Source organism: Myiozetetes cayanensis, unplaced genomic scaffold (assembly GCF_022539395.1).
Source record: "Myiozetetes cayanensis isolate MyiCay16 unplaced genomic scaffold, myiCay2020 scf5-8, whole genome shotgun sequence".
NCBI lineage: Eukaryota > Metazoa > Chordata > Aves > Passeriformes > Tyrannidae > Myiozetetes > Myiozetetes cayanensis.
The window spans coordinates 78,002,494-78,023,182 of record NW_026087742.1 but is presented as its reverse complement, the minus strand read 5'-3'; the positions used below and the strand labels follow the sequence as shown (position 1 = coordinate 78,023,182).

The 20,689-nt window shown below is 38.8% G+C and overlaps 1 protein-coding gene across 6 annotated transcripts in view; it reads right to left on the bottom strand.

Moving 5' to 3' along the window:
- Positions 1-20,689, bottom strand: part of PCCA (propionyl-CoA carboxylase subunit alpha) — a 302,390-nt gene that overhangs the window by 12,763 nt on the left and 268,938 nt on the right. For all 6 annotated transcript variants that reach the window (XM_050332062.1, XM_050332060.1, XM_050332063.1 and 3 more), the window contains one exon: positions 3,215-3,355. In XM_050332062.1, coding sequence (XP_050188019.1) covers positions 3,215-3,355 — 141 coding nt within the window. The remainder of the gene's footprint in view (positions 1-3,214; positions 3,356-20,689) is intronic.

The following is a 20,689-nucleotide window of genomic DNA, read 5'->3' as shown; positions in this document are numbered from 1 at the left end:
AAGTAGTTCTCCCCAAACCAATTTCATCCTAATGCACATGTACCATTAACAATCCACTTACAAAATAAATGTGCAAACACCCTCCCTCCCAATAAGGACTATTTCCTATATTAATGTCACTGTGTTATCACGAGGAATGTAATATAAATTTAAGTCTTCTTTCCCTAAATAATATTAACCTTCTTTCCAGTCAGCCAGATTTCAAATTGTTCCATTGTTTATGCTGCTTTCTGCTTCTGAATGCCTTCATTGTGCTTCTAGGAATAACTGAGTGACAACTAATTACAGTCTTCTGATCACATGAAGGAAAATAAAGAAAGTAGAAAGTAACTAAAAAACCTAAAGAAATTGGCAGCATCACAAGTTCTGCTTCTCTCTAAATGACAAACAGCACTTCCCCACTGTGTTACTAAAATCTGTAGATCATCTTACAGACAAAAGAAAATAAATTCCTTGCATATGCCGTATCTTTTGGCAAAAAATGACCTGAAAACTGCTTATCAGACCAGCTGGATAGAGGATGCTCACGCAATCTTCTATCGGGCTTCAAGAGACCAAAATATTTTTCAGCAACAGCAGCCAAAAGAGAACACCATGCTCCAAGGGAAACAATGACACGTTGAGTGGGGAAAACTAACGCAGAGATCAGCACTGCCTTCTCCTCTGGCTACGGAAACATGGAGAGGCACTGATACCACATGCTTTACCTGACCAGGCACGATGCCCTTGTAGCTGAACCATAGGCAACAAACAGGAGTTTGCAAGTGCAGTCATTCAGACAAGGATGAGATGACCCTCTCTAGTCATTTTTTCACCATTTCTAAATTACATATGAAGGAAAGGTATGGCAGCCCAGCTCCCTGTGCTACTCACCACTCTGAGAGCGTGTCTCTGTGAGGACAGGGACTGCGCTGCACTAATACTATACAGCATAGCTCACAGCTTAGGAGAAAACAATCTCAGAGTAGCTAATAACCAGACAGCTTTATTGCTAGCAGCAGCAACACCTGAGGAGAAAGATGGACAACTGCCTCGCATTCTCCCATTTTTCAGCTGTGTTGTTTTCGCACACCATGCAAATTTGAGCTGCCAAACCCGACTGCAAGCACAGAATAGGGGCTACTTAAATTCCCATTTCTCCAGTACACTAAAGAAATCAGACTTTTCCCAAGCAGTGCAAGAAAAAGAGCTGTATTTATCGCACAGCTACAGTTCCCTGCCCATCATGCCTTCAACAGCTGTAGTGAGTGAGCTGGTTTCTGATGGACAGCCGAGACGCAGTAATCTGAATCCCACCATCCCACTGCTTTTTCAGTGCTGATAGCTGATGTTACCCTCATCTCACTTGCTGGTTCGCTTTTTTTTAACGTTTTGACACTAGTCTTGAAAAGGAAGGATTTAAGTTAAACCCTTTTCAATAACGCAAATGTGTTTTTTGCAATTAAAGCCACGCAATTAGCAATGACAAGCTCAGGTCAGCAGAACATAGATTATGCTGTTCAAATGCTCTGCCACTCAGTGCCTCCAGCAAAAACCTGCAGGAGAGGAGAAGAGGAAAAAAAAAAAATCTCACACACATTATTTAACAACTTGTGCTCTGATGCACACCACCACTTGTGGATTTGTGGAGGAAGGTTCATTTATTTATTTACTTAAAATCCCGTAGGCTCTGGCCTCCTTCTCCACTGGTTGTATTCCTTTCAGACAACAAGTACTATTCCTCACGGCAAGAAGGTTGGTAACATTTAGAATTAACATCTCAAAAATAAATATTAAGCAAATTTTAAAAGTCATAAAATCCTTGACTTAAAAATGTTTCCCTTCATTCTCCACCAAAAAAACTAAGTGTTTGCTTAAGATCTTCCTCACTCAGCCACTTGTATTGCCTAGACAAAGAAAGCAGATTCTTCTGTCTATGTGATGACACACTGATTAATTTTAATTGCATACTGTTCTTTTTATTTGAAGTATGTAAACAGTGCGTGTGTGCATGTATAAATCACAAAACCAGAAAGCTAAGTGTTAGAAGCTAAAAGAATTTCTAATTTCTAATCAGCTGTATTTAGTTGTTTCCTCAGAAATGTCTTTGTTTCATTAATATTAACACTGGCACCTGCAGATTTTTAATATTAACATGGTGACTTCCTTCTCCCTGTAGATAGACAGAACCAACCATATATTTTAAATCCAAAAGTGGTATCATAGCAAAATGTAAGCAAACAAATCACTTTACCAGCACGATCGACGACTATCACCTAGTAAATGAAATGTTGATTTTGGACTTCAGATCTTGATCCCATTTCTGCACAATCTCTCAAGAAAATCTTGCCACATACATGCTTATGCCATCAGTTAACTGACCACAGTACTTTAAAATTAGTATGCACAATCTGATTCAAATATTCCTATGTCTGCAATTACTCCCTTGCTTTTAATGGTTATGAGAGATAAGGGCCCTGACCTTAGAAATAACACGCTACAATGTGGTAGAATTTCATATAAAGCTGAGTTCAAGTCAGTATTTAAATATAACTTTAAAGCACTATATTTATTTTTGTTTCCAGCTCAGTGATAGATAAGAAGCACTGGAAATCCCCAGGACAACAACAGCCTGTTCCTTTGCCCTCCTATATGGCAAGTTTATTCCTTTTGCAGAACAAGAAGATTACCACATGAGATTGGGAATTCCCAGTATAGGATTCGCAATTCGGTATCCTCGTGTGTCTTTGAAATTCTTAAAAAAGAAAAAGGGGAGGGAAATTATATATCTGTCCTGTGTCCCTTTTTTTTTAAGTAATATTTTCATTACTTTAGGACAGAAAATTGACAATCTCTTCCTGCTAGCACTAACTATATACATATATAAAAATATATATATACACTTATGTATATTTACATGCACATACACACACATACAATTTCCTCCCTCATCCCTATCCTCCCACCCTCAAGGCATTTGGGGTACAAACACAAGCTAATTCTTGAGTTTCAGCTAAGGACTTGTACCAGGCTGAAAATTTTCCTTTTAAAGCCAGTTTAGTTTTTATAATTCAAAAGAAAACCAGCACAAATCCTTCAGCACACTTTATTCTACAGGTGATGTTAACAAAAAAAAAAAAAGTCAAACCCTGTGACCTGTAGTTTTAGTTACACCAAGGAGAAATTTCTGTGGAATATGTAATGAAAATGCAGATATATAGATCACATTTCTTACCATGTCCCCAGGCTTGACAGAAACTGCCACCACTGTTCCAGGCATGGGAGATCTCAAAATGCTGGAGGTGTCCTCTTCTGCTTTCTCTGGCATGTACTTGCTCAGCTCCGCAGCAACCTTCGTCAGTATTTGTAATTTGTACTAAAGAATAGGAAGAGGAATGTTTTAGACAACTGCACCTTGGTGAATTCCAGTCAATAATCTGCACTATTTTGTGTCATGTTTTTATGTAATACATCTGTTATCTATTCTTCACAGGGGTGTCTGAAAAACACTGTTTGAAATCTTTATTCAGTTTCATTTTCAGGATGTAGAAAGAAAAATACGCAACCCCAATCTGAGGCAACGTGGACATAAAAGGAAAGAATCAAGTACAGTAAAGAGATGTCATATTCATTTTCATTAGAGGTAGAGAGGAAAGATGCAAATTTAAAAAGAGAAATGCCCTTATGCTTGCTGCACATCATCTTTGGTGAATAAGGAATATTGAGGTATTCATTTCCACTGCAATTGTACTGAATTGCAAATTGACCTTTTAGGAAAGTCTTCCAGACTTTAAACAACATGACTGACCTTAAACATTATGTTTAGTTTTTCAACATTTCTTTTGACCACGTATTTAGTGTTTGAAGTTAATAACTTGCTCAGATTTTACAATTAAAACATATTAAACAATTTCAATTCTGTTCTTTCAGATGATGAAACGTTGTCGTATTGAAAATACTTCATCTGTAATAAAAACTGTTTAGCAGCTATTATCTACATTGAGAAAAAATGTTTTCTCTAAGTATTTTTTATAGCAATTAGAAATGGAAGAGAATATGATGACCCTGAAGTGTCTAAGAGTATCTCTTTAAACAAACCTTTCTGAAAAAATATAGATGTTGCCTAAACTGATTTCAGCTGCAGGCTGTTAGTTTTTAAAAACTGTCGACTATTTTAATCACTGAGACAGTTCCTTGTCCTCAGACAGACAGACGGTCTTCCCGTTTGTCCCAGGGCACCTGAAAGGAATTGCAAAGAGCCAGTAGATGGCAGCAGGTCTCTGCGTGACACTCCCGCCTCGCCAAGGCCAGCCCGGCGAAGACCATCACCACACTTCATCAATAATTTAAACAAAGGTTTTTATAATAAGCATTGGATGAACTGCATTTACAATTCAAATGTGTATTTTGCCGATGTAAAGTTCAACACCTTGCTTGGAACAGTATGTTTTCCTCCAAAACAATTAGCTATTGTTTTATTAACAATAAAATGTCTTTACTTTTCATTTTTACATGGACAGAAAAAATCCGATATCCTTATGGTGAAGGTAAAGGGGAACTCTACCTTCTGCTTCTGTAGAGAGCACAACAAGGTATTTAGAAATACATGCAAAAGGTGATTAACTCTGCAATGACATCTTTAAAGAGCAGCTTTCAAAGGCAAATTAAAACAAGGTAATGGAGGATTATCACCATCCACGAATAGCATGTGGACACACAACATTTTGTGCAATGAACGGTGCAACCATTCACTTAGAAATACTTGCTTCAATCAGAAATATAGGCAAATGGTTAAACGAACCAATTCCCCCCAGCTCACCCCAGTAAGTGATAAAATGCCACAACAATATTCCCTAACGCCGTAAGGGGCACCCGAAGATTTGAGGACCCATTCCCAACCATGTGGCTTGGTTACAATGATGTAGCTCAGGGAAATCAGCCCCATTTTGTATGCAAAAAGCAGCTTTAACTCCAAGCCTCCCGCAGGCATCATCATGACAATTAAGAATGTGGCGCTCACATTCTCCAACCCAAAATACAGCTAGTTCTCTCCTAGCTCAAGCATCCGCGTTTCAGCGTGATGTGCTCACTGCAGCCTCTTTTTTTGGAAGAGAAGTGCGCGTGTGCGTGCACATACACACACTTCCATGTAGGCTGTAGGGAGAGGGGAGGCGATGCCTATAGGAGAATTGGTGACATAAGTTGCAAATAGAATTGCGGCAGTGTGACAAGTCAAATAATAACATCTTATGCATGTTTCTTTACTCTTGAGTGTCTGTTTTGCAATCAAGACATACAAGTGTCTGCCAGTTTCTGAAGGATATGATCCTTAAGTGAAATTACTGTGCAAATAAAAGCTTTTTACTCCTATTAAAATTCATCTGAGTCATAAGTGGCAAGGAAAAAAAGCTTGCAGAGTGTATTCTGCTGTCAATCTAATAAACATTCTGTTCAGAGGGACTATTTACCAAAGATAAATTGTACTTAAAAGTCCTTCATTAAATCTATGGGGGGGAATATAATTACACCAAATTGCACAGTTTCAGTATCCATGGTTAGTGTCTTCTTTGTACTCAGAGTTTGAAAATAAATAATTTTTTTTAAAGCAAAAAGGAGAGAAAAAAAGAAAAAAGGAAGAACACAGAAATAAGTTAGATTTGTGGACTGTATTATTGCCTCTTGCAAGAGACTATTTTAATATGATTTAAAAGGATTAGGTGTATGTGCCATTTAGTTTTTGAAGCCACATATAACACTTCCAAGCTGCCCAATTTCAAATTTAAACTTGAAGAGAAAGCCAGACCTTCATCTAGGTTACAGTATTTCACAGGGGCTGAAATACAGAATTCCCTATGCACTCCACCACGTACAGCAGTGGGGGAAAAAATCACATTCCTCGGCATGCTGCACTTTAAAGCTCGGCTCTCCACACCAAGCTAAAATATCCCTACCAAACATTGTTTTTACTATCTTTATAATTTTCATATCTTTTAAATTCCTTTCTCTGCAGGACTCCTGCTTTACTTGGAGTGAGATGTAAGAGTCAGTACTCTCAAAGCTTTAAAACGCAGGTCTTTGTTATTGATGAGCTGTTCCTTTTCCTTTTGTATTTGTTTATTGTTCTTTAGTCTGTTTGGGGGATAAGCAAGTTACTGTAATCAGAAAGTAAAAAATAACAACAGTAAACTTCTGGGGAAAGGCCTTTTTTGGCACAGTTGGTTCACAAATGACCTTTCAGAATAAAAAAAGACAAAGCCGAAAAAAAAGGTTCCTTCTTTAAGATTACCTTTGATGTATTTCGGCTGTTGGCTGGACAGCCCTAAATACCTGCATAAGTATCCCTCTGTGACTGCTGCTACTTATCCCTGGGGATGAGTTGTGGAGTGGGGTGCAGGGCGCTGCTCACCTAACCAGGGTGCAGCCTGAAGCTCGGGGAGATCACACCAAACAACGCCTGCCAGTGCTGCCACAGCAATTAAGAATATCCCACATTTTTTCATTACATGACGAACACGTTGCTATGCCTTTGATTTAGCGAGGACAATGCTGAACATAGGAAGCAGAAGTTTTGATATGCTACTAACCGAGTGCGGATGAGGTTCAGATTTTTTTCCTTTACCCTCAGGAGGAGGAGGACATGGGAGAAAGAAGGGGTGTAAACTGGGGAAGGCTGTGAAGTTTGGGTTATAAATAGTGACCAGGTGGTTTTCACTGGCCTACACCAGCAGAAACATTTGTTGGAGTCATAAATAGATTGCAGGTGGACTCTGAGAGCAAGGAAATCTGCTAGCCATCAGATCTGCCCTGATGAGTAGTTGTCACCAGCCACTGCTTCACTCCACAGGGTTTCAAAGTCTAATTCTGCCAGCCCAAGTCAAGTCAATAAAGCGGTACCAAAAGGAGCCATACAGCTTTTGATGACATAGAAACCAGGTGTTTCTTTTCCACCAGACTGCTGGGAGTCCACAGTCAGGTGACAAAAATTATAGTAGGGAAAACTGATGTTACTTAATAGTTTTCTAAGGGTAACAGTATCCTGTCTCCCACTAAATGAATTGGATGTTTATGTAATGCAACACTACCTCTTACAACCAAATGTCCGTGACAACAATAAGAACATTACAAGGTGCAATAACAAGTAAGGGGGAGAGAGGGTAACTGTGTAGCAGGGGTTGGGGGCTAGCTGGAGAACAGTAAGCAGGTAGGGTGAAAATTATACCTTGGGTTTTGTGGAGGTTTTTTATTGATATACTGATCCTCCAAGTCACTAGACAAGTAGACTAGCTGCTACAAAAAAGGTGGCCAGAGCATATATGGCCCCATCTGTGCTTAAAAACAAGCTCTGTAGTTTGCACAGATATGGTTCCCTTACCATTTGCAACAGAACATTGCAAATCTTCACTAAAATGCTCAAAATTGCACTCTCACATTAGTTTGTTAAATATGATCTTCCTTGTACCCTCGAAATTCATGTCCCAGAAGCTGTAAACGTTCAAATTCCACTGCAGATTTTATAGAGCAATCACTACCCATATGTTTCTTATGACAGTGTTTGGACTGCTGACCAGATGTGGATTTTCAGTATGCTTTACCTAAATGTTCAACCATGTTTTTCAAATGTCTGTCATTCTTGTGGTCAGAAGGGCGAAAATCTTAGGCAGCTCAGATTTCAGTACAGAAATTGTCTGCTCTGTGTCTTCATTATTTTCACTAGCCTCACAGTCTCATTTTCGGAACCAGTGAAATGTGTTAACAGTGGTCACATAATTTTCCTTTAACATTCCACATCCTGCCTCGTTACTTAACTGTTGTCACCTGCGCTTTGACGTCACTGACTCACAAGGAGTATGTTATTCAGTATTCAGTCCAAGCAACACCAAGCAGCGTTCCAGTTCTGAACACAATGAGCACACTGCCTTTTTTATTATCATTATACACTTAACCATCATGACCGTACCCTTGCTTAGATTTCCACCACAGCACCTAAACAGGAAAATGATGTATTTATTCCATAGGACACGAAGATGTCAGGCATTACTTTCTTTCAGAGTCAAGGATTCCTTACTCAACAGGGAGATAAATGACATTTTGCAAATCACTGAGGCTTTTTTCCCTGAAGACTGAGTTCTAGAGCTGATTCACTTCCACAGGGTGGTGGGCAGGACCAACATTAACACCTGCACAAAATATCGGCACTTTTAGTCTGATGGCGGAGCAAACACTCAACATGCTATGGAGACAGCTGATAAATAATAATAATAATAAAAATACCAAAACAGCCACAAAAATCATGAGCCTTTAGTAGCAGCGAAAGGGAAAGAAAAACGAGAGGAGCCTCACCACCACGTAGTACACACTCCAGCAGCAGAAACTTAATTAGACTTGTAATTCAGCCACATTTCCCACTTTCCATTCCTTGTGTGATACATAATTAACACTCTAGAGAAACCTACCAAGGGTTAAAGTCATGCAAAAATAGCTTCCCTCCGCTGCAGACTGCGGCTGAACAGGCAGAATCGAGAGGGGCCAGACGGCAAGCCTGGCGATGCCGTCCCTCGGAGCGCGGCGGCGGCCGGGCAGGGCGCGGGGAGCCGGGAGCGCCGCGGAGCGGGAGCGGAGCGGGAGCGGAGCGGGAGCGGCCGCAGCTGCCGCCGCCGAGCAGCCCGTCAGCATAATGCTTTGACAACTCCATCAGCGCAGTCTCAAGGTAGCTGTCAATCAGGATGCATCATTTAATACAACAGCACACTAAGGATTTTCTCCTACAACCCACATGACAGCGTATCTACAGCTCTATTTATATCAGCGCCCAGTTGTGTTTACAATGCTGTTGTAATTAGAAAAGATGCAACAGGCAGCGATATTATTCAGATTCCCATTTTGCCATGCTGCCGTGTAAAGTGCGATCTTGCTTCACAGAGTCATGCTAAATGACAAAAGCGCTATTTTCTTCAGTCTCTGTGCTCAGACAGCACTTCATTTGCAGCTATCTATAATTAGATTAATGGTGTAGTGCCGTACAAAGCAGGCCCACTTCACATCAGATAGCATATGAATTAGGACAAACACTTATTTCAATTCCAGGCAGAGAAAGCAGTGACTGGGGTATTTAGCATACCCTTTATGGTGGAATGAGATGTTAATTGTGTACCATTACCTCTAAACTGCTTGCTTGTTGTATAAATCACTGTGCTAATTGATGCAGAGATAGAAACGTAGCCACAGGCAAGAAAGCAACGGAATGAGAGCTGAAGACGGTGGATAAAGGATTATCGAGTAAAACCATATGGAGATGAGATTCCTTTGAAACCTGCCCACAAGCAGTACTACTATGAACTACAGGGGGAAAAGTGCTGCACTGATGCTTAAGGGAAAAAAAATATATATAGTTTACATCATCGTTTCAGAGCAGAATCTAGTAGTGAATCCAAGCCAAGACAGAAAACTGAAGAATAAATGTGTGTAATGAACCTCAACACATGATTCCAAAAGACAAGTAGCAGGCTGAGCGTGCCCTGGGAACAGTCACCACACTGCCCGGATTCCGAGAGCTTGGGTTAAAAAGTAACACTTGCAAACTATCCAAAGCAGATGTTCAGATATTCCCCTGACACAACTAAGGACTAGAAATGCAGGCATTGCAAACGGCAAAAAAAAAAGACGAAAAAAACCCCAACCAAACAAAAAAACAACCAGGACACTCAAGTGGCTACTGATAAGTTAAATGTCCTAATAAGGAGGAAGAAAAGAAGCAGCTTTACACACCTCTAGTGACAATCACCCACATGCCCACGCATACATAGAGACAAGAAAACTCCTAAAAATCCTTCTCCACGCACTGCACAAACAAGAGGAGAATCTCTCAGAAGTAACAAGTAGCTGCGTCAGCACCAGGACCATCAAAGCCTGCTTTCTCTCAGATGGGGTTTGTAGTTGGTTGTTATCTAAAACACCATTGCACCCTCGGGGGTGTTTGAAACTGCACTCCCCAGTGTGAACTCTCTCACCTTAAAAAAACCTAGTTTAACCAAACCCTCTGACCACACTCCCTACCACACAGAATTGCAGCTTCCTCCTCCAACTGGATACCTTTTACTCAAGAAACCGGTTGGACCATAATGCTTTTAGGATCCTTCCTCCTCTGATATGCTTGGCTGAAGTCGATTAACTGAGTCAAAGCTAAGGGAAGCCAGGGGAACAAACACACACAAGGAGCCTCCAGCATGCCTGCCCCAGCCTTGGTTTCCTACAAATAGCATTAAAAAAGGAAGGTGAAACACAATGCCATCTCAAACACTACATGCAAGGACAAGCCAACTGGGTGATGTGCTCTTCTTTGAGCCATGCTTCCTCCCCTACAGATACTGCAAAACTGTTTGGCATAATTTTTATTCTGCAGAAGAGTGGCTCTAGTATATCTGTGGGAATCAGAGCCACTGCACTCCAAATCTAAATGCCCCCTCTCCCTCTGCCCCCAAATTGTTGTATAAACTTTTTTTCTTAAGTTTCTTTTTCAGAAAACTTGTTTGTACACAGCTAAGACTTAACTTCATACTTTGATCAATAAAAAAATGCCAAGACAAAATGCTAGCAACTAAAATACTACATGATGCCCTGTTCTAAAATAAATATATTTGTTTCTCTTGCAACACGATACTTAAGAGCAAGTGCTTTCAGTCATGAACTCTAAGATCTCAGCACAGGGAAATAAATTTACAAGAAATACAAGGTACCTTCCCCTTGAGTGTTCAATCCCCACTACTCCAGTGTTTGATACTGCCTTAGCTTAAAAGAGCAAAGAGAATGCATTATATCTGCTAGACACCTCACTGTCCCATGGTTCATTAAGAAGAGTGAGATGCTAGCTTTTCAAACTTTGCTTTTAATTTTCTTTTAGAACTACTTTTTTTTTTCCTATTCATGGCACCTATCATTACTGGGACAGAAGCGGTTCAAGTGTTGCAACAGTGTTTATTGATCTCAGCTCCCAAAGAAACAAACGTGAGAAATATATATGTAGATGTGTATCCATGTATATAAGGGGGGAGAGCTTAGGGGTGGACAGTTACCCATTACAAACAAGCAGTACTAATATATAAATTACTGCTTGCTACAAAAATCAAGTGAATAGCAGAAGAAAATCACATATTGGTTGATGAAGTGCTTCGGTTACCCTGAGAGGAAATTTAGATTATTTCCAACACAATACACAAAATGTAAGTACGCAGAATGATGTTAAAGACGTCTTGAAATGACAGTAGAATTCAACAGTTTAGATTTTGATCACCAGACATACAAGCCTATGGATCATCCTCCTTTATCACTGAAGCTTACAACTTCCAGGAAACACTAGCTATATCTGGACAAGCAAAGGAACCTAAGAAATAGAAACAAATGGCAGTAGGAAAAAAAAACCCCTGTGTTGACTACTTTGAAGTAACACCTCCCAAGTGTGGCCTAGTCGACATAAATGGAAATGCACTGAGGAAAAGAGCTGTGAAGCTGTGTAACAGTCCTGTTCCCAATCATTAATCACCTTTTTTAGACCATTTAAACTAGCCCATTAGAGCCTGCAGCAAAATGCCAACACTCCCATCACTTGCATGTCAGCAGTACTGGTGTTAACAGGAGAAAATATATGGTCTCTGTGACTGTGCCCCAGTTCTACAGCATTTGCTACCTTTAATTGAAAGAGGCAGTTAAACACAAGGTAAATCATTCAGTTAGCTAAGCTGTTTAATAACACGTAATTGATAATGTCAATATGTTACAGTAACATAATGCATCACTTTCATCACTCTTATGCTTCAAATATGACCGCTTCAACCGGTCAACTTATACTACAAACATTTACTTTTAATCTGCTATTTATTGACGAAACCGAGGAGAACTGCCCTGAGCACCACATGTGGAACACAGGTAAAACACACACCACTGCCTCAACTCATCTGCAGGTTGCTTAGAAACACTTGCAACTTTGTGAAAATAGTTTAGTTACATCACTAGCAACTTGCTTTTTGCCTCAAAACACCAGAAGCTCCTATCGTAATAATTTGTATTTCTCTGATAAAACCTGTTGAAAAAGCACATGAAAATATCTGCACAAGAAAAAGCAACTACTTGTCTTCTGAAATGTGCCCCAATCCTGCAAGCTTCTTGCCTAACTTTTCACATGTGACACGGCCTACTGTAGCCATCAGGACTTCTTGCTAGTATAAGGCAAACCACATACCTAAGTGTTTACAAAATCATACCCCCTAAATATGGAATATTATCTAGAATAGGAAAAAATATATCTTATCAGCTATGTACAGAAAGTCTGTTTAAACATGACTAACCCCATTACACAATTCTGAGGTTTTTAAGATTTATTAATTTTTTTAAAAAAGTATTTCTACAAGTATTTAAAATGGGCAAGAACATTTTACCTGTTTGCTTTACTGACAAGAACCATGCAATTTGTTGTCCACTGTGTAGTAGAGAACAAGCAGATGGTTGAAAAACGGGATTAGGTTTTTGGTTTTGTTTTTCAAAACAATACACCACCCTAAAAAAAAAAACACTAACCAATTAAAAAACACATAAAAACAATCAAAATAAACCAAACAAACAGCCAAGAGAACAACTTGAGTTACCACTGCTGGAGGATGCATGTAAGAAAAGAAGGCGATGGGAACAGTGGGCTGTCATTTGGAACCTACATGCATCTATACCATTAAAGTTACCTACATGCAATATGTTTGCCCTGAGGTTTCAATTGAGTCAGAGACAACATGGCTAGGAAGGCTCAATGTTCTGAAAATAAAATATGCTGCCTTATAAGTAGCCAGTTGCCCTGCTCCTGTTCTTACCATTGGAAAGTAGTTGTAAGAGGTAGTGGTAATATCATCACCTACAACTGAGTCTTTAAATCCTTCAGAGAGAAGTCTGGTTCAACTACCCCAGAGTTCACTGTCTGAGAAGAGTTACACAGATGTCCCCAACTAAGAAAGGTTGCAATGAACTGCAGTGGCCACAAGTGACTACCCACTTGGCTGTACATCTTGCTAAGGTAACTTGCTGGACTAACAGATTCTCACAATCCTAAAAAGGCAAGTCCACTGATAATGAAAGGCACAAGGCTCACATAAATCACCACGAAAGTCTCAGCAATAGCACAGCACTGGTATTATACCTGTTTCCTACCATTAAATTTCCACTGATCATTTCATGGCATTAGGAAGGATATCTACATTAGCAATAGATGCACAGTCTCTAACCTCTGTAGTTCAGAAATACATGCTGTTGCATCTATGCTGATACTACTAGAAGCACTACTCATGTAGGACTTAAAACTCTCTTTTATGTTACAGACTAGTGCTTTTGTAATTCAAACCTTACATGACCACCTTTGCTGACATCTAAGGGCCACATCCAAAAAGACATACCTAAAGCAGGACACTTCAGCAGAACTGAAGTACCTAAATCCAAAATGGCAATACAAACCCCTGATCATCTGTCACTTAACACTGAAGACACTTATATTTTATCTTCCTAGTTCAAAATACACATTTGGATTTCTGCTGCTACACCCCCTCAGTACCAAGTAATACAGCTCCTTCCTTCTTCAAGCCCAAATGTGACCCAAAAGTCAGGAAAACAAGGAACCTGTTTTACTCTAGGGACCATTTCTATCTTCCAGTAGCCTTCCAGTACCTAAAGGGGTCTACAAGACAGTTAGAGAGGGACTTTCTACAGGCACTTCTAGTGATAAGACAAGGGTTTAAACTGAAAGTAGTTAAATTTAAACAAGATATTAGGAAGAAATTCTTTACCATGAGGTTGGTGGAGACACTGGAACAGGCTGGCCAGGGAAGCTGTGGATTCCTTATCCCTGGAAGTGTTCAAGGCCACATTAGATGGGACATTGAGCAATCTGGTCTAATGGAAAGTGTCCCTGCCCATGGAAGGAGGGTTGGAACAAGGTGATCTTTAAGGTTCCTTCCAACCCAAATTATTGTAAGATCCCATGATTAGAAAAATTATGACTTAGCTGTCTTAGCCCAAAGCCTTAACATTCCCCATGAGTCCTGGGAGTGGACCAGTGAGCAGCAACTTTATTCAGAGGATTTGGGACTGGAGATGAAGTGATGAACATTACCGTAGGCAATAGCTCACCATGAGAAAGAACTTCCTTACGCTGAGGGTGGCAGAGCACTGGAACAGGTTGCCCAGGGAGCTCATAGAGTCTCCCTCTATAGAGACATTCCAAACACACCTGGGCACGTTCCTGTGTCACCTGCTCTAGGTGACCCTGCCTTGGCAGGGGGGTTGGACTGGATGATCTTCAGAGGTCTCTCCCAACCCTAAGATTCTGCAGTTCTGCAAGATACACTTGATAGGTCTATCAAGTGTAGAAGGCAATCACCCAAACTACCATCATATTAGAGCACCTCAATTAACAACTCATAACCCCCCACAACCCCAAAGTTATTAGTGTGTGAGCTTTGGCCATTACTTCATAAGTGATTTGACCTCTGTCCTCACAGCAATATTTTGAAGTTCTCAAAGTGATTTAGTGTTTATTTTTTTTAATTAGATTGAGTTTTTGTGAAGCATTCAAAGAACAGCATATATGGATCTCTGTATTTCATCTCTGTTACTGACTCAATTTTTGACACATATTAAGGATCACGTGAAACTGTTTCAGACAATCCTAATGAAAAGATTGGAGGAGGAAAGCTAGGAATATTTCTTTAAATGCAAATCAAACTCAAAGATAACGGACTTTGAATAAATATTTTATTAGTTCTACTCTTCACTTCACTGAACAATCATTTTTTTAATGCCATGGGAAATATATTTGCAATTCCCATTATAGGATTTCTTTTAGAGATGAATTTTCACAGACTCACAGAATGGTTTGGGTTGGAAGGGACCTTAAAGATCATCTAGTTCCAGACCCATGCCATGGGCAGAGATACCTCCCACCAGACCAGGTTGCTCAGATTTTATACATTCTGTCCTATCTTACTGTGCATCTAAACTATGTTTATTCCTCATACCAGCATTTTTCTGAGTGTAATCCAGTAGAATGACTGCTTGGAAACCTACAATAGATCTGGAGTATTACATTTGGAGCTACTATTGGTTTACATCTAAAAGCTATTTTCCAGAGTCACCAGGCTAATTTCTCTGCTGGTTTAAAAGGTGAAATGCAACTTGTAAGTGCACTTATTTCAATCACTAGAAAACTTCGTTGTGTTTTCTTAACTGTGGTGCCTTGCTTCAAAAAAACAAAAGCACTATTCACAAGAAATCTGAACTCATTCTCGAGTCTGTTGTTAAACACACAGTGAATTTCTCTACCCCAGGAGAAGATTAGGAATGATCCACTGGCCACAAGGAAAAAAACACTCAACTGGAAAGAATTTTAGTAGCAATAATATGGTAGGGTAACACATCCATAGTTAAGATATCTATTTTCAACACACTTGTTAATCACACTTGGCATAAATAGCAATGAGAGTGAGCCTGTGTATCAATAATTACATAACCTGATGTGGGAACAGGAAAAGGAACTTGGAACAACGAAGAATGCTGCTGAGAAAGGTAAATTCCTGAGTATTGCTGTGTAGAATAACATGAGGAATAAGAGAATGAAAGGATTGTAAGACGCGAAATAATTAGTTCTGATTTTAGCCATCACAATGCTCTCACTACTCATATAAGAGTAGGAAGTTAGGAAGCAGCATGCAGGTTATTCTGATGTTTTAAAGCTTCCCAGTTTGTCTATCCAATCTGCAAAGAAAAAGAACTGGGAACATTTTATGGTGGGATAAGATCCAAGTCAAACAGATCACTCTTAAAACATTATTTACTAATAAAATTTTAAAGTGAGACACATTGCAAAAAAATTCCTTTATATTTTAAATATATCCAACATGGTTGGAATTTGGCTGACAATGCAATACTGCTCTGGGTGCCGAAGGTGGACTTTCATCAGCAGACTAAAACTGCAACACACATGACCAAGCAGGGTAGATAGACTGAAAGGGCAGTCAAGATGCAGCTCAGCACTCCATACTTCAAAATGGATTCAGTAATTTAAATATTTACAAATTTGACTACAAGGTGCTTAAAAAAGAACACTGCTACTATGTAAGGCAAGCAGTTAGTTATGCACTCATGAGTGAGAAACAGGACAAGGAAGGAATAAAACTAGTTATGTGATTTAAAGGCTAAGGAACTCAGCTGGGGACAGGAGAAAACTGCATTCCGGGCTCTGCTCCAGTTGCCCAGCTGCCCAGTCTGACTCAGGGAAATGGTTCTGAAAATGGGGGCTCAGATTTGCTTTGCCAGCAGAATGGGTCAAGCATTAGGTTTCTCCCCCTACCTCTCTAAGAGTTGGCAGTTACAGCATACTGCAGGGACAGGGCAGATTTTAATCCTGTCATGTGGAAGTCAGCACAGAACCCCTACTTGCAGTTTTCTAGGCAAGCACTCTCAGCAGCAAGGGGAGCTGCAAAAAGTGACCACCTCTTCCACTGCTATGAATTTTGATCCATGTGGCCACAGCTGCTAGGCACTGGTTGAACTCAATGCTGCCCACCCATGCTAGATGTTTTTTGAACACTATACTCTCAGGAGACTTAAGATGAGTTATTCTCGTTCCTTTGTTTGAGTAGTATAGTGAAGATAAGAGATTTGATATCCACTTCTCCAGAGCAGGATTGCTGAGAAGATGCAGGTACCTTTTAGACAACTGTGAAACCTATTTTAGGTGTCCTGAGGACACTCAGAAGGTTACTGGATCTTAAGCTTCCTGGATCACTTTCTTGAACTCAGACATATTAAACTGCACTTGAATCTTGTTGTAGGTGACAAAATAGGCACTTGAGTCCCTCTACACCTTTAAACCCAACGCTTAAAGACATCTGTATATATGATACTGAGATACTCTGGTTAAAGAATAGTATCATAAAGATGTTTATATTAATTTCTGTAACATTGATTACTGATAATTATTCATCTACCTTCATTTCTCTATGGATTACTTTCTACAGACAAATTTCACTCAAGATGAAATTGTATCCCCTAGTTATAGTCACATGGATAACATTCTCTGCCTCCTTTTCACAAATAGGCAAGTCTTTTTATTCCTCTAGCTTTTTTGACCTTACTACTGTTTCCAGAAGTGTTGAATTCTAGATAGCTGTTCAACCAGACACAACTTTGTTGTAAGTTATGTGAACTAAATACTTGAAATGAGACAAGGGTCACAGGGCACTGGCAGAACTGTCAGTGTCTCCTGCTCTCTTCATACAGTATATGATAATTGGTAATTTATTTTTTCATATGCTAAGACTTCAAGATTAATTGTACAGACTATGAAGACAGTGTTTGAAGTCTATGATCAATGAATATATATCAGTTGTATGGTCACTTTTAATCCAAAAAGGATTCCATGTCTCACAGTTTCAGTGCTTTAGCTGCTGCTGTTTAACAACTTTTCTGTAAGATAGTTCATTATCATTATAGGGGAATAGATACCAGAGCAATCCAAGGCCATCTTCATGGCTTACTCATGTTTGTAGTAGTTGTGCTTATTGCACTTGTCCTTCCTTGCTACTTTTTCATAGAGCCAATAGCTTGAAAACAATGAAGCAAAACGGTGTTATCAACACAACTCCCTTCTCCCATTCCTGACTAATTGCTTATATTGGAAGATAAGGACTTCTGACTTGCAGAATTCATTAGTCATGATAATATATTTGAAGCTCCAAAATCTGCTGACCTACAACATGACCAAGGACCTGGTTTGCTGCAGTCACTTAAGACTATAGTTCCACTAACAAGAGTGCCAGAGGATTTGGTACCAGTTGGGATCCTACTTTTAAGATCAATTACAGGCATTGGGTTTTTCTTTCTCCTTTAACACAAAACAAAACCAAAATGTCTCTGCTGCAACTATGGAGGGGAAACCTTGCTAAAGTTTGCAGCTGTAACTTGCCTCATGATATCATACTATTACATGACCTTCACTGTTTATATAGTTGATAGAACATAATTTAATGACTTCATAGAATCAAATTAATTTCTTCTTCTTCATTCATTTTAAAATAGAATCAATATTATTTACCCTACCTGACAATAATGCCCCGTGCTTCACATAAGATTGATTCAATACCAGCAGGTAGTTATCAATGAATGCACTTTGCTGTGGTAAATGAACACAATCAATACCCAGAAATGTGCATTTTCTGGTGTATGACTGAATTGTAACTGAAGTGAAAGCTGAGTTTTGTCTTTTTACTACTTCTTTTAGGTTTCACATAAGGAGAATCTGAATTTTCTAGTCAGGAGCAGTATAGAAACAATCTGAAAAATTACTAGGCAGGACCACTGCACACTGAACATCATTATCATCTGACAAGGTAGCAGATAGAAAAAAAAAGAAAGTCTCAAGAAAGAAATGTTAGGCATTCTCATCTGTGATTGTTTGAACTCTTAAGCATCACAAGTATCATGTGAAAGACAACTCTGTATTGTGAAGGGCATATTGCATACATTTCAATTTGTTTTGTTCAAAACAAAGTGAGAATGAAATGTTTAGCTCTTAGGGGACATCCTAAGACTTCATTTTTCATTTAGACAAAAAAGTATCAATGTAATATCAGTTACTATAATCAAAGATTCCTTCCAAATTATATTACATATACTGAAAACAAAGCTAATGTTAATGAGATTGACAAAACTTCTTTGTTCAAAATGAACTAAAAACAGAGACTTGGGCAAAGCCATTTCCTTTACAGCTACTTTAAAGTAAAACAGAGAAAAGCAGATTTTACAAGACACTAAAGGTGTCCCCCTTTCAATGGGATCCGGTCTTCTAGTTGCTCTTTCTCCTTTATAGATCATGTCCTTGAATCCCCACAATCCTTCAGCTTTTTAATCTTTTTAAGGCAGTCCTCATTTTTAATAGAGTAACTCAACATAGCTTGCATGATTTCTGAAGTCATGATGCACCAGTCATTTTCCCAGCTACCAGGGTATCACTCCTTCTTCACTGCAAGTTCCTCAACCTTTACATGTAATGAGCAATCCCACTTTGACTTTATAGAAAATTTTAGGAAGTATGCTGAAGAAAAGCACTACCGTAGCACACTTGAGCTCATGCTTGCTTACCTACTGATTAGATATTTAGATATTCTTTGCATAAGAGCCAAGAAAACAAAAGCAGAATGCTTCAGAATAACATGGGTACATTTGTATATATATGTATTTATATATTTATATATATTTTTATATATATTATATATATTTGTATGTATATGTATTTATAAAGAGAGAGAATAGTGATTTTAAATATAAACAATCTTTACAGTTCACATCTTTCAGAAATCAATGACAACTTCACACCTTTTTTTTAGACATATGTTTTAAGACTTAAGTTGGCTTTCCTGAAAAAAACTGTAAATTCATGCAAATCTAAAATAGCTTGTTTCCTTTAAAAAAATAATCTGATCATACATAACATCTATCATTGTTTTGCTATCTGCTTACAAAAAATACAGCAAGCCAGTATGCGTCATCCATGCTTCCTCCCTTTTACCTGTGTTTCATGAAAACATCCTTATGACAACCATAATCTGCCACAATTCCCACCAAGAATAGCATAAATGCTGTATCTAGCTTCACAGAATAAATATAAAACTGAATTGCAATGAACAATCTATGCTTTAAATTATTTCCCCTATAAAATTAGACCACAAGCAGAAGACAAGTTTCCGTAATTTACAACTCAGGTGCACATAATGACAAACAGTAATCAATGCAGCATATGTACAGTGTAGAGCTACTGTAGCTCCTGGAGTCTACAAAGCTGAAAGCTCACCAGTGAGGCAGTAAGGCAATTTAGTGGAGTCAACAACCACTACCAAAGAATACTTTACCTTTGCTGGTTTGAATTTTCGTTCCTATTCCTCCCAGCCTCATTTTCCCAATGTTTGACTTTTTAATTTGAAATGCCAGTTATTGACTGGCTTCATAACTTCACTAATTCATTTAACATTCACATCAACAAAGTTACACCCAGGAGGGGAAAAAAATTAATTAGGCTTCTTTATCACATGCAAAATCTTACTACCTGAACACAAAAAGTGTGTGAATCATCAGCTGATTCACTTACAGATACATTAAACTATTTCTTTTTTCTAAGTTCAATCTTTATAAACAATATTTATATATAACATATGCATAGAAATTCAGTGTGTATATACAAATTCTATATACACATTTACATAAGTAGATATACATGTAAGAATTTATTTATGTTTTGATGTTTATAACAGCTTTTCATCTTACAGTTTTCCTCTTACAGAGGAAAGAATGTATTGGGGGAGGTGGTTAAATGGAAGGCAGTTTATTGTGACCAGCAACACGGCTTTCTCTTGTCCTCATATATTTGAAAGGCATTCTAAAGGAGGTTTTGTTATTCAGTTAAGGTATTAGATAATACATAACACAGTAAAGAGAAATTCTATTAGTAATGCTCCCAGTAAATTCTAGGCTCTAAGAGAAACTTCCTGTAACATCTCAGCTTTAGGGGTGAAGCTCAGGTACCATTTGCCATTTTGGATGCTTTAAGGTGTCCCATTTTGCTTCTGCATGTTGCTCTACAGGGCACCTGCAGGTCCTGCACTATAGCTGTCCGATTCCTATAGATGTC